General features: G+C 38.8%; 1 protein-coding gene across 1 annotated transcript in view; it reads right to left on the reverse strand.

The window, feature by feature from the left end:
- Fam199x (family with sequence similarity 199, X-linked) overlaps positions 1-13146 on the reverse strand; it is a 39535-nt gene that overhangs the window by 10674 nt on the left and 15715 nt on the right. Inside the window, exons 3-5 of the mRNA XM_055618935.1 lie at positions 9295-9444; positions 2069-2230; positions 399-665 (exon numbers count right to left, since the gene is read on the reverse strand). Coding sequence (XP_055474910.1) covers positions 399-665; positions 2069-2230; positions 9295-9444 — 579 coding nt within the window. The remainder of the gene's footprint in view (positions 1-398; positions 666-2068; positions 2231-9294; positions 9445-13146) is intronic.

Consider the following 13146-nt stretch of genomic DNA (forward strand, 5'->3'; position numbering starts at 1 on the left):
CACACACACACACACACACACACACACACACACACACACACACACACCAAAGACATACAGAACAGTTTTAGGAGCGAATAGACAGCAACATCAGCAACATAGTGAGATTCGCTCAGTAGTGAGTTGCAATCATGAGAATTATCTATTTTCATATGTCCAGTATTTCTTACTGAAAATGAACATATAAATCAGAGAAGATTGAAGGTACCATGGTTGTGGGTTAAGAGTATTTGAATGCACTCATCTTATAGTGTTTTACTCAACAGCAAAGCATTCCGCTTGTTCAATCCCACAGGCATCTAGACAGTGGGACAATTTTTAGTTTCCAAGAGATTTAAAAGAAAGCGTGCTAATGTTAATATTGAAAGGGAAAGTTCTGTATTGATTAGACATTTTACTTTTGAATCCCGAATCCGCTCTGCTGCACTTGCAGACAGGTTGCTGTCACTGTGTGCTCGACTCATGTTGGCACTGGAGTTTGAAGCAGAGTTTCCAACACTGGACCCACTGCTGCTTGCAGAACTGACCATGCTGGCACTGCTGCTGCTGGCGCTGGCACTGGCCCCGCTCACTCCACTGGTGCTTGCACAGCTAAAGTTGCTTCGTTTCCAGGCCTCTCTTGTAGGCCGCTGGCGAGGGCTATGCTCCTTGATGTAGTTTCTGACCTTGGGACACACAGTCAAGCACTAGTAAGTATTGCACCTTGATATTCTACTCTCAAGAATCATAGTGCACTTAATCTGAAAGATGCCCAAAGTGCTAAAGATGTATAAAAGAGGTGCAATAAAAGGTCATAAGAAATATTGAAATATAGAAACAAGTCACATGCATTAATTCTGCCCAGCCTGAGCTTAATTACATTCAAGGCCAGTTTGGGGTATAGACTGAGACTGTTTTAAAACAATACTCAAGAGATGGGTGGAGGAAGAAATACATGAAGGGAAGAGAAGAAGGGAATAAAGGAAAGAGAACCAAGATACTGACACTGTTCAAAACTCTAGCAAATACACAGACCTATATTTAAAAATTATACAGTATTATATAGCAAATGTTATTGACCTCCAGAATTTGATTTTTAAGAAAAGAACGCTGAAATTAAAGCAACAAAATAAACAGATGTGGCTGTAAATTTTAAAAGTCCTCCACTATAAGATGTAATAAAGTTAATAATTCTGTCTCCAACTAGTGTGTATTTCCTCCTTAATTTTAGTGAGGGGCTCATTGGTACTTGATTTTAAATGCAACACATCAACTTACCTTACTAGAAAAACTACCTGAAAGGTGGAAAGAAAGATTCCTGTTGTGAAAATGAGAGAATTTTCACAAATGCTAAACATAGACACCAAAAGTAGAGAATTAAAAACCTTTTTCGTTAAAGTGTGCGCCAGAGAAAACGTGCAGCAAAAATGTTATTTGAAAGAGATCGGAAATGTACATTTCAAAACATCTGCACAGGCTCAGTTAGTCCACAAGTGCAGCTCTTGTTAAGTAGGGCTTGGAGGGTTCCTGCAGGATCTCATGTATTCCAGGCCGACCTTGAGGTCCCTAACTGTCAAGGATGGTCCTGAACTTCTGGTCCTCCTAGCTCTGCTTCCCATGCGCTGGGATCACAGGCCTGTGCCACCACTCAAGATTTTAATTAGTACTTTGAGTCTGACAATTCATCCATTTTAAACTGAGTTAGCACAAATTGGGACCTTAGTCTAAGTCATCCTTGAAGTGGTGAAATGAGTTTCAAGACATTTATAACAAAAAGCAGGTTCTAGGTCTTCACTGACGAGAAAGGTACTGCTTTAAGAGACATAAAACTTCTTCAAACCACATGTTCTCATAAATTATTGTCATTTTTTTCTTTGCAGTACTGGGGGTTGAATTCAGGACTCTGTGCATGCCCCTCTCTATTGCTAAGCAACAATTCACCTCAGCATCATTTTTTTTTCTAACATTACATTTCACAAGTGATTCTGGGCTTGATAGTATATGAATATAAATATGATTACAGAAGCCTACGTTTTTATAAGATGGTGGCATCATCAGTACATAAACAGTATATATGCACTTTACATACCTGCTTTAGTTTTTCATCTGTGAGACAGTTAAGTTCAATAATGAACTCACTGTCAGTAGGGGAGATCTGAGCAGAGGGATCGATGATTTTAATAATATCAAGCTGCTCCCGAAGGCCCATCTCAGTACTCACTTTACGGCTCAAATACTCAATATATTCTACCTACGTGAAGAAAAATTACAACAAACAATGCTATGTGAATAATGACAAATTTTAGACATGAGGAGAATTATTTTCTCCAAGGCTCCAATGAAAAAAACAAGCACTGTCTGAATAAAAAAGTTGATTGTTCCTTAGGATCATTGCTAAGATGTCATAATTTCATTTGTTTTCTGGGGGAAAAAAAAAAAGGTGAAACTCAATTTCAGACTGATTAAACAAATCACGTAATTCAGTGGCTACACATAATTCACAGGCAATAAGGGTGCTCAATGTCCTCTCTACAAATATGATTTGCTTTCCACATGCACTTTTAATTAAGAGTGATAACACCCGGGCTCCAAGACCAAGATGGCAGTGACCACTGAGTACCATTTCTGAAGGGCAAAAGATCTAAAGTTCCAAAATTAGAGAATGGACGGGTGACTGAAACCATAGCATCAACTTTGAAGCTTCCTGGGCTAGAGGGCACAAGCTGTGAGCAGGGACAGATTGGATCCAGGTCCCCCATGGACATGGAAGTCTCCCGGTTCTGAGAGTGGTGAACTGTCAAACCCCTGCACTTTTCAACTGCACTTTCCCTTGTTCCACTTGCCCTGGCAGCACAGCAGCAGCAATGGGGAGTACATAACCCCAGGTATGGGGTGCCTCCTAAATAAAACAGCCAAACAGGGGACCCAAATCAGAGAGAACACTGTGGACTCTCTGATATTACCATCTCCACCTGTGAGTGAGTTCTCAGCCCTCTGCACTTCCCACAGACACCTTCAAGTGAGTTCCTTGGCCCTCATTGCTTCCCCCACACACTTGTGAGTGAGTACGTGGGCCCTCAGCACTTTCCACATAGGCCCGCTAGTGAGTGCTTCTGCAAGATCGGGTCCCTCTACACTAGCAGGCAGACACCGTATCCCTCCCACCCACACCCCTGCTGTGGGTAACATAGGGAACTCTGGGACAGCCTTCTCAACATTGAAGCCCCTGTTCTGTGGGTCTCCCAGTGGAGTCCAGGCAAAAAATCCCTGGAGCCAAGATGATGCAGCTCAGGCAGATCTGAGTGCTTGGAGCACAATACTGAGACAATACTGTGAGCCACTGAGCCTTTCAGGGCAACTGCAAACAGCAAATGGCTCCTGCACCACAATCTGCACTTGCACTCCTCCCTTACACTTCACCCTTCCAGACAGGCACGCCTCCACAGACACTCCTTCCCTTGCACACTTGTGCACTTGCACTTACGACTTTCCTCCCTTAGCTGCATCTGAAACACCAACACCCACTCTCAAACTGGGGGACATCTTTCATCTTCCTGAAGAATACTTCAGACTCCAGAGACAGACAAACCCCAGTCTGCAGTACAGTCTCCAGTAAAAAACAGCAAAGACTACTGACCAGCAGATGGATAGAGGAATACATGAATAACCTCACAACCAAAAATCAAAAGCAAGCAAGCACACAAACACACTATTACCACAAACTCCACAATAAAAGGAACTAACATTCCTTTGTCAATATTATCTATCAACATCAATGTACTCAACTCTAATAAAAAGCCTAACAGAATGGTAGCAGAAACAGGACCCAACATTCTGCTGCATCCAAGAAACACACCTTTGCAACAATGACAGACACTACCTCAGAGTAAAAGAATGGCGAAGGTCATTCAAGGAAACAGACCCAGAAAACAAGCTGCAGTAGCTATCCTAACATCTAATAAAATAGACTTTCAACCACAATGAATCAAAAAAGATAAGGAGGGACGCTTCATTCTCATCAAAGGTAACATCCACCAGGAAGACATCACAATTCTGAACATCTATGCCCCAAATACAAGAGCACCTACGTTTGCAAATGAAACATTATTAAAGCTTAAATCACACATCGATTCCAACACCTTAATAGTGGGAGACTTAAACACTCCACTCTCACCATGGGACAAATCATCTAGACAGAAGCTAAACACGGAAATAATGAATGACACTTACAGAGGTCCTAAATAAAATGGACCTAATACATGTCTATAGAACTTTTCACCAAACTCAAAAGAGTATAGTTTCTTCTCAGCACCTCATGGAACCTTCTCCAAAATTAACCATATAGTCGGACACAAAGCAAGCCTCAACAGATACAAGAAGATCGAAACAATACCTTGGATCCTATCAGACCACAATGGCCAAAAACTAGACCTCAACAACAATAGAAATAACAAAAAGCCTACATACACATGGAAACTAAACAACTCTCTACTCAATGACAGCTTGGTCAGGGGAGAAATAAAAAAAGAAAATAGAGACTTCCTAAAATTCAATGAAAATGAAGGCACAACTCACCCAAACTTGTGGGACACAATAAAATCAGTGCTAAGATCATAGCACTAAATGCCTTCAGAAAGAAGTTTGAGACATCTTATACAAAAAATTTAATGGCACACCTGAAAGCCCTAGAAAAAAAAAATAAGCAGACACACCCAAGAGGAGTAGAAGGTTGGAAATAATCAAACTCAGAACTGAAGTCAAATTAGAAACAAAGAAAACAATTCAAAGAATCAAGGAAATCAAGTGCTGGTTCTTTAAGAAAATCAACAAGATAAACAAATCCTTAGCCAAACTAACTAAAAGACAGTGAGAAACTATCCAAATCAGCAAAATCAGAAACAAAAAAGGGGGACATAATGACAAACAGTGAGGAAATCCAAAAAAATCATTAGGTCTTACTACAAAAGCTTACATACATTTGAAAACCTAAATGAAATGGACAATTTTATTGATAGATTTTATTTACCAAAATTAAATCAAGATGAGGTAAATAGATTAAATAGTACTACATCATAAAAAAAAAAAAAATCCCAGGGCTTCAGGGCAGAAGTCTACCAGACCTTCAAAGAAGAGCTAACTCCAATTCTTTTCAACCTATTCCACAAAATAGAATCAGAAAGAACATTACCAAACTCATTCTATGAAGCCACAGGAACCTAAACCACATAAAGACCCACAAAAAAAGAGAACTTCAGACCTATCTCTATTATGAACATTGATACAAACAACAAAATACTTGCAAACTGAATCCAAGAACACATCAAAGATATCATCCACCATGACCAAGTAGGCTTCACCCCAGGCATGCAGGGGTGGTTCAATATACGGAAATCCATCAATGTGATCCACTACATAAACAAACAGAAGGAAAAAAAACCCACACGATCATCTCCTTAGATGCCAAAAAAAGCATTTGACAAGATCCAACACAAATTCATGTTTAAAGTTTTAGAGATATCAGGGACACAACACTCATATTTAAACACAGTAAAGGATAAAGCAAGCCTATAGCCAACATCAAATTAAATGGAAACTTAAATCAAGCCTACTGAAACCAGGCACAAGGCGAGGCTGCCCACTTTTTTTGTATCTCTTCAACATTGTACTTGAATTTCTAGCTGGAGCAATAAGACAACTAAAGATATAAAGGGAATACACATTGGAAAATAATAAGTCAATGTGTCACTATTCGCAGAGGATATGATAGCATACAGGAGTGACCCAAAAATTCTACCAGGAAACTTCTTTACCTGATAAACACCTTTAGCAAAGTGGCTGGATACAAAGATAACAACAACAAAAAAACATAAAACAAACAAACAAAACCCCCACAAAAACCAGTAGCCCTCCTGTATACAAAAGACAAAAGAGCTGAGAAAGAAATTAGGGAAATTAAGGAAACAACACCCTTTACAATAGCCACTAATAACACAAAGTACCTTGGTGTGACTCTAACCAAGCATGTGAAACACCTATATGAAAAAAAAATTCAAGCCTCTGAAGAAAGAAATTGAAAAAGATATCAGAAGATGGAAAGATCTCCTGTGCTCATGGATCGGGTAAGATTAACATAGTAAAAAAGGCCATTCTGCCAAAAGCAATATACAGATTCAATGCAATTCCCATCAAATACCAACACAATTCCTTACAGACCTTGAAGGAAAAATTCTCAACTTTATATGAAAAAAACAAACAAACAAACAAACAAAATTTCCAAAACGATTCTGTACAACAGATGATCGGGAGGTATCTCCATCCCTGATCTCAAGCTGTACTATATTGAGCAACAGTAATAAAAACTCCATTGTACTGGCATAGAAACAGAATGGTGGATCAATGGATTTGAATAAAAGATGCAGAAATAAACCCACACACCAACCCTTGATTTTTGACAAAGAAGCAAAAACCAGAAAATGGAAAAAAGCATATTCTACAAATCGTGCTGGGCTTACTGGATGTCTACATGTTGAAAAATGCATATAGATCCATATTTATCACCCTGCACAAAACTAAACTCCAAGTGGATCAAAGACCTCAACATAAGACCATACACACTAAACCAGTTAGAAGAAAAGCTGGCACAGTAGAGAACTTCCTGAACAGAAAAACAAAAACACAAGCTCTAAGACCAACAATCAATAAATGGGACCTCATGAAACTAAAAAGCTTCTGTAAAGCATAGGACACTGTCATCAAAACAAAATGACAGCCTACAGAGTGGGAAAGGATTTTCACCAACCCTTTATCTGACAGAGGGCAAATAACCAGAATATATAAAGAATTAAGAATAAACACCTACAAGCTAAGTAATCTAATTAAAAAATCGAGTACAGAGCTAAACAGAGAAATCTCATTTGAGGAATACCTAATGGCAGAGAAACAGTCCTTAGCCATCAGGGAGATGCAAATCAAAACAATCCTGAGATTTCACCTTACACACATCAGAATGCTATGATAAAAAACTCAAGTGACAACACATGCTGGAGAGGTTGTGGAGAAAGGGGAACCCTCCTCCATTGCTGGTGGGAATGTAGACTTGTACAACCACTTTGGAAATGAGTCTGGAGCTTTCTCAGACAATTAGGAATACTGCTACCTCAAGATCCAGCTATATCACTTCTAGGCATATATCCAAAGTATGCTCAACTATTCAAGGACATTTGCTCAACCATGTTCATAGCAGCTCAATTTGTAGTAGCCAGAATCTGGAAACAATCCAGATGTCCCTCAATGGAGCAATGGATACAGGTATTGTATACTTACACAATGGAATACTGCTCAGCTAATAAAAACAAGGAAATCATGGAGTTTGCAAGCAAATGGTGGGAACTAGAAAAGATCATCTTGAGTGAGTAACCCAGAAGTAGAAATATACACATAGTATATACTCACTTATAAATGGATATTAGTCATATAATATAGGATAAACATACTAAAATCTATACTTCCAAAGAAGCTAAACAACAAGGAAAACCTAGGGAAGATGCTCAGTCCTCATTCAGAGGGACAAATGCGATAGATAGTGGAAGCAGGAGAAGACAGGGAACAGGATAGAAGACTACCACAGAGGGCTTATGAAAGACTCTATTAATTGAGGTATCGAAGCAGAGGCTGAGACTCATAGCCAAACTTTGGGCAGACTACAGGTAATCTTATGAAAGAAGGGGGAGATAGAAACACAAGGAGGGCACAGGAGCTCAAAAACAAGATCAAAGAAAAAAATGAGCCCTGGAAGTCCTGCAGAGAATGATACCCCAAACAAGGACAATGCATGGAAAGGACCTAAAACCCTGACTCAGATTTAGCCCATAGAATCAGTCTCCAAGTGGGTTCCCTAATAAGGAGAGCAAGGGATTTCTCTGGCATTAATTCAGTGACAGGCTCTCTGATCACCTCCCCCTGGGGAGTTTAACCTTGGCTCTCCACAGAAGAAGACAATGCAACCAGTCTTGATGAGACCTGAAAGGCTAGGGTCAAAGAGAAGGGGAGGAGGACCCTCCCTATCAGTGGACTAGGGGAGGGGCATAAGTAGAGAAGATGAAGGGAGGGTGTGATTGGGAGGAGATGAGGGAGGAAGGGGGCCACCGCTGGGATACAAATTGAATAAATTTTAATAAATGATAATAAAGAACGAAAAAGAAAAAAAAAACAGCGTCAATACCCAGAGGATGGAGAGATGGCTTAGTGTCTGTTCTTCCAAAGGACCTGGGTTCAATTTCTAGGACCCACATGGCAGCTCACAAGTGTCTGTAATATCAATTCCAAGGCATCTGACACCTTCACACTCTTGCACATTAAATACATCATTCAAGAAATTGTGGTACTTTTACACAGTGGAATACTATTCAGCAATTAAAAACAAGGAAATCATGAAATTTGCAGGCAAATGGTGGGATCTAAAAAAGATTATCCTGAGTGAGGTAACCCAGAAGCAGAAAGACACACACAGTATATACTCTCTCATATAGACCTATAAGATAGTATAAACATACTAAAATATGTACACCTAAAGAAGATAAACAAGAAAGAGGACCCGGAGTAAGATGATTAATCCTCACTTAGAAAGACATGGACATGAAAAGTAGGAGAAAACAAGTAACAGGACAGGAGCCTACCTCAAAGGGCCTCTGAAAGATTCTACCTAGCAGTGTATCAAAGCAGATACGGAGACTCATAACCAAACCTTCAGCAGAGTGCAGGGAATCCACGATAAAAGGGGGAGTTAATATGACCGGGAGAGGACAGGAGCTCCACAAGGACAAAATATAGCAGGGCACAGGTGTCCTCTATGAAACTGTTTCTCCAACCAAGGACCATGTATGGATATAACCTAGAACCGTAGCTCGGATGTAGCCCATGGTAGCTCAGTATCCAAGTGGGTTTCCCTAGTAAGGGGAACAGGAACTATTTCTGACATGAACTCAATGACTGGCTCCTTTATCCCCCTCCACTGAGGAGGCCACAGAGGAGGACATGGCAGCCAGTCTTGAAGATACCTGATAAAATAGGGTCAGAGGGAAGGGGAGGAGGACCTCCCTTAGCAGTAGACTTGGGAAAGGGCAGGGAGGAGATGAGGGAAGGAGGGTGGGATTGGGAGGGAATGAGGAAGGGGGCTACGGTTGGGACACAAAGTAAATAACCTGTGATTAATATAAAAAAATAAAAATTATTAATAAAAAATCATTGGGATGTAAAGTAAATAAACTTAAATAAAATAAAAAGAGTGTCAACATCCAAGAATGTCAACATATTTACCTGCTCATCATTTGTCATCGCACTCCAAGCAAGTTCATCTAGATTCCGGTGTTTGTTTTTCTTTTTAGAAAGAAGGCAAGGTGAACTTGGAATACTGGGTATGACGTCAGAAAGTACATCACTTCCACTGGCAATGTCACTGCCTGGTAACTTTATAAAAGTAAGAAGTACTGGGGTTAAGGAAAATAAAAGTTGAAAACTACATTTAAATATGGTAACACATTTCATACATTGATTAAAAGATACTTTATCCAGGCATGGTTTGTACTCATGCCTGTAATACTCAGGAAGAAAAGAGAGTGTGATCAGTAGTCTGAGGATACCCAGAGCTAAATAATCAGCCTCAATTCACCCTCATGTATAGAAGATCATGTGTCAAAAATAAAATAAAATTCACTCAATACAAGACTAAGGGCAAATAAATATACAATCAGAGGATCTTTCAGGTAAGAGTAATACTGATCCATACCTCTTTTATACAAATGCACCAATGTCAGAATATTCTCTTTGAAACTATGCCATGAAAATATACTTTATAAAAAGAATAAAATATAACTGAGAATTACTAAAATGCTAATAAGTTTCAATAATCACTAAGGTTTTTATTTTATAGTCGCAATACAATCGAAGTCCATAAAACACGAGTAAGCAGTAGTTAGTGGTCTCTATCACAGTAATGTTATTAAAGACACATATCCCATGAATTCTTCTCCTCCAGTGCACAGTAACAATTTAAGAACAACAAAAAGCAATTGAATATATGCTGTTGATATAGAGCAAAAAAACTCTTAGGTATAGAAATATTAGAAAAGAAAATGAAAACAAAAACAAAAAGACATAGACAAAGGGGGAAAAATTAAACCCAAAACACAGAAAAATCAAAAAAGTTTAAAGAGAGACAAATATCTAGAATATACCGCCTCTAAAAAGAGTAGGTTACACAGCTTTATTAATGTGTACTTGATAAACAAAAACTACACAATCAGTGTACAATTTAATATAGTTGAACATGTATATATATGTATCCATGAAACCAAAACAGTCACATCAAGGTGATAGGCACAAAAATGTCATCTAAAACTTAGTTAATGTAATTTACTATTTTTAAAATATTCATCAAGAAATCGGTAAAATATATTCCTAGTAATTTTCAAAGAATATATTTAAGATTACAAGCTATATTAAGTTTTATTGTTTTGTTGGCTCTCTATAATTTGCAACTATATATGACTCTGGATTATTTCTAGGCCTTGAAATCCTTCAAAAGACCAAAGGTTTAGTACGAAAAACTATTTGAAGTTCTAACATACACACGGCACTATCATAGGTATAGGGGATTCAACAGAGTGGAAATCATGATCATTACATGAAAATTTTCTACTTGGGAAGGTAACACAATACCATCCATATACAACTGCACAATGAAGCACATGATGGATATAAAAACAGGAAGTTCCTTGGGGCTCACTGGCCAATCAGCCTAAGCTTAACTGATGAGCTTTAGGCCAATCAGAGACTATCTCAAAAGATGTGGATGACATTCCTAGGGATAACACCTGAGATTGACCTCTCAATTCTACATGCCTGCTCCCCCCCACACACACATACTAGCATGAACACACACTAAAAATTCCTATACTTGGGCTGGAGAGATTTCTTGATGATTTAAAACATTTGTTCTTTCAGAAGACCTGGGTTTAGATGGTGGTTCACAACCATCTGGAATTCCAGTTCCAGCAGCTCTGATGTCCTCTTCTGGTCTCCACAGGCACCAAGGACATACATGGTGCACAGACTTACATGCAGACAAAACACTCATAAACATAAACTAAATAAATCTAGAAAATATAAAAAATACTTATGCTTTAAATTTTAAGAAAATTTTCCATTCATCTCTGGAGACTGTTTGAGGTCAGACTATTTGATAAGCATTTAAATCTGAATCTTTGGTTTTGTTGTTTGGTGTAGGAGATAAGGAGTTATAAAAAGGAATGAATAACAGTTTGGTTAATTTTTTTTTCAGGGAGAAGTTAAAACATACTAGAATACAAATCTTCATTCCTCTGCTTACTAGAGGTAACTTCTTTATTTATTGGCTGATTATTTTTTGAGTCAAGATCTCACTATATTTCAGGCTATATGGAGCTCTCAATATGTACCCCAGGTTGCTTTGTTCCTCCTGCTTCCTCCTCCCACATATTACAATTATAGGGATGTGGCATCATGCCTAGTGATCTTGTGTAATTCAGTTAATTTTCTCTGAGTCACAGTCTTCGGTGGAAAAAAAAAAGGTTAATGCCATCAACTTCAAAGGAAACTAAGAAGCTTACTTATAGAACACATGTGACACTTGATAAAATGTATTTTCTTTTTCCATTCCTTGCCATGGTTTCGGGGCACTAAAAAGGTAGTAAAAGGCCTTATAGAATTGTCCTATATTACTAAATTCAGTGGTTTATATTTTACAAGGTAGTGCTAAACGACATCAGAGGGAAAGGAAAAGACATTTGGGAAAGAAAAATAATTTAGTAAAACCACAGATAATAAAAACACAGGGTGATGTTTTAAAAATTGACATAAATAATAGGAGAGAAACCAGGAGTGGTATAGCACGATTTTAATCCTGGTACTTGGCATGCAGAGGCAGGAGGATCTTTGTCAGTTTGGAGTCAGCCTGGTTTACACAGCAAGCTCCAGGACACCTAGGACTATGTAGAGAGACCATGTCTTGAAATAAATAAATATGTAGATAGATAGTAGATACTATTTAAAAAAGAAAGAAAGGAAGGAAGGAAGGAAGGAAGGAAAATCAGTCCTGAGTATTTGAACAGGAAAACGAGAAGTACTTCTGTGGTATTTTCTAAGTGATAGTAACTTGATGAAACAATATAGAATGAAGAAAGATTGGAACTAGAAATGAAGCTTTTGTTATGATTTTACATATACTCTGATATAAATCAGCAGGAAAAATGGATGGGTGTAAAAGTTTTGATAAAAGAAAATAATGTATAAATTGTTTAGGAACCTTCATTGCTCTCTGATTACTGACTGCTGATATAATGTGAGAAGCTGCCTCGAGATTCTGCTTTGTGGACATCCCCCCCAGGATGGACCTTACCCTCAAAATATAAAAAAATAAACCATTCCTTAAGGGGGGCAAAAAAAGCCAGCTGCGGTGGCACACACCTTTAATCCCAGCACTCAGGAGGCAGAGGCAGGTGGATCATTGGAGTTCAAAGCCAGCCTGGTCTACAAAACAAGCCCAGGACAGGCAAGGCTACACAGAGAAATCATGTCAAAAAAAAAAAGCGAATAAACAAAAAGAGCTGGAGAAGCTGGGTCTTCATGTGCTTTCCCTTGTAAGTGGAGCAAGGGCAGCCTCTGACATGGACTCTGGTGCCTGCTCTTTGATCACTTTCTCTTGGAGGGGATGCCTCATGGGCCATAGAGGAAGAGGATGTGCTCAGTCCTGATGTGACTCTATGCTCTGGGGTGGGTAGGTGCAGTGAGGAGGCTTCTCTAAGGCGTAGAGGAGGAAGGATAAGGAGGAACAAGGAGGGAGGATGAGATCAGGAGTAGAGGAGGGAGGGACTTATGAACGGGATGTGAAATAAATAAAATTAAAATTAAAAAGAAAAAAAGAATAAAAGAAAACAAAAGAGCAGCTGGGCATGGTGGTGCACGCCTATAATTCTAGCACTTGGGGAGGCAGAGACAGGCACATCTCTATGAGTTTGAGGCCAGCCTGGTCTACAAAGTAAGTTCAGAAGAGCCACGGCTACACAGAGAAGCCGTCTCAGAAAAATAAATAAATAAATAAATAAATAAATAAATAAATAAATAAATAAATAA

This window comes from Psammomys obesus, unplaced genomic scaffold (assembly GCF_907164565.1).
Source record: "Psammomys obesus unplaced genomic scaffold, mPsaObe1.curated_primary_1811, whole genome shotgun sequence".
In the NCBI taxonomy this organism is placed as follows: domain Eukaryota; kingdom Metazoa; phylum Chordata; class Mammalia; order Rodentia; family Muridae; genus Psammomys; species Psammomys obesus.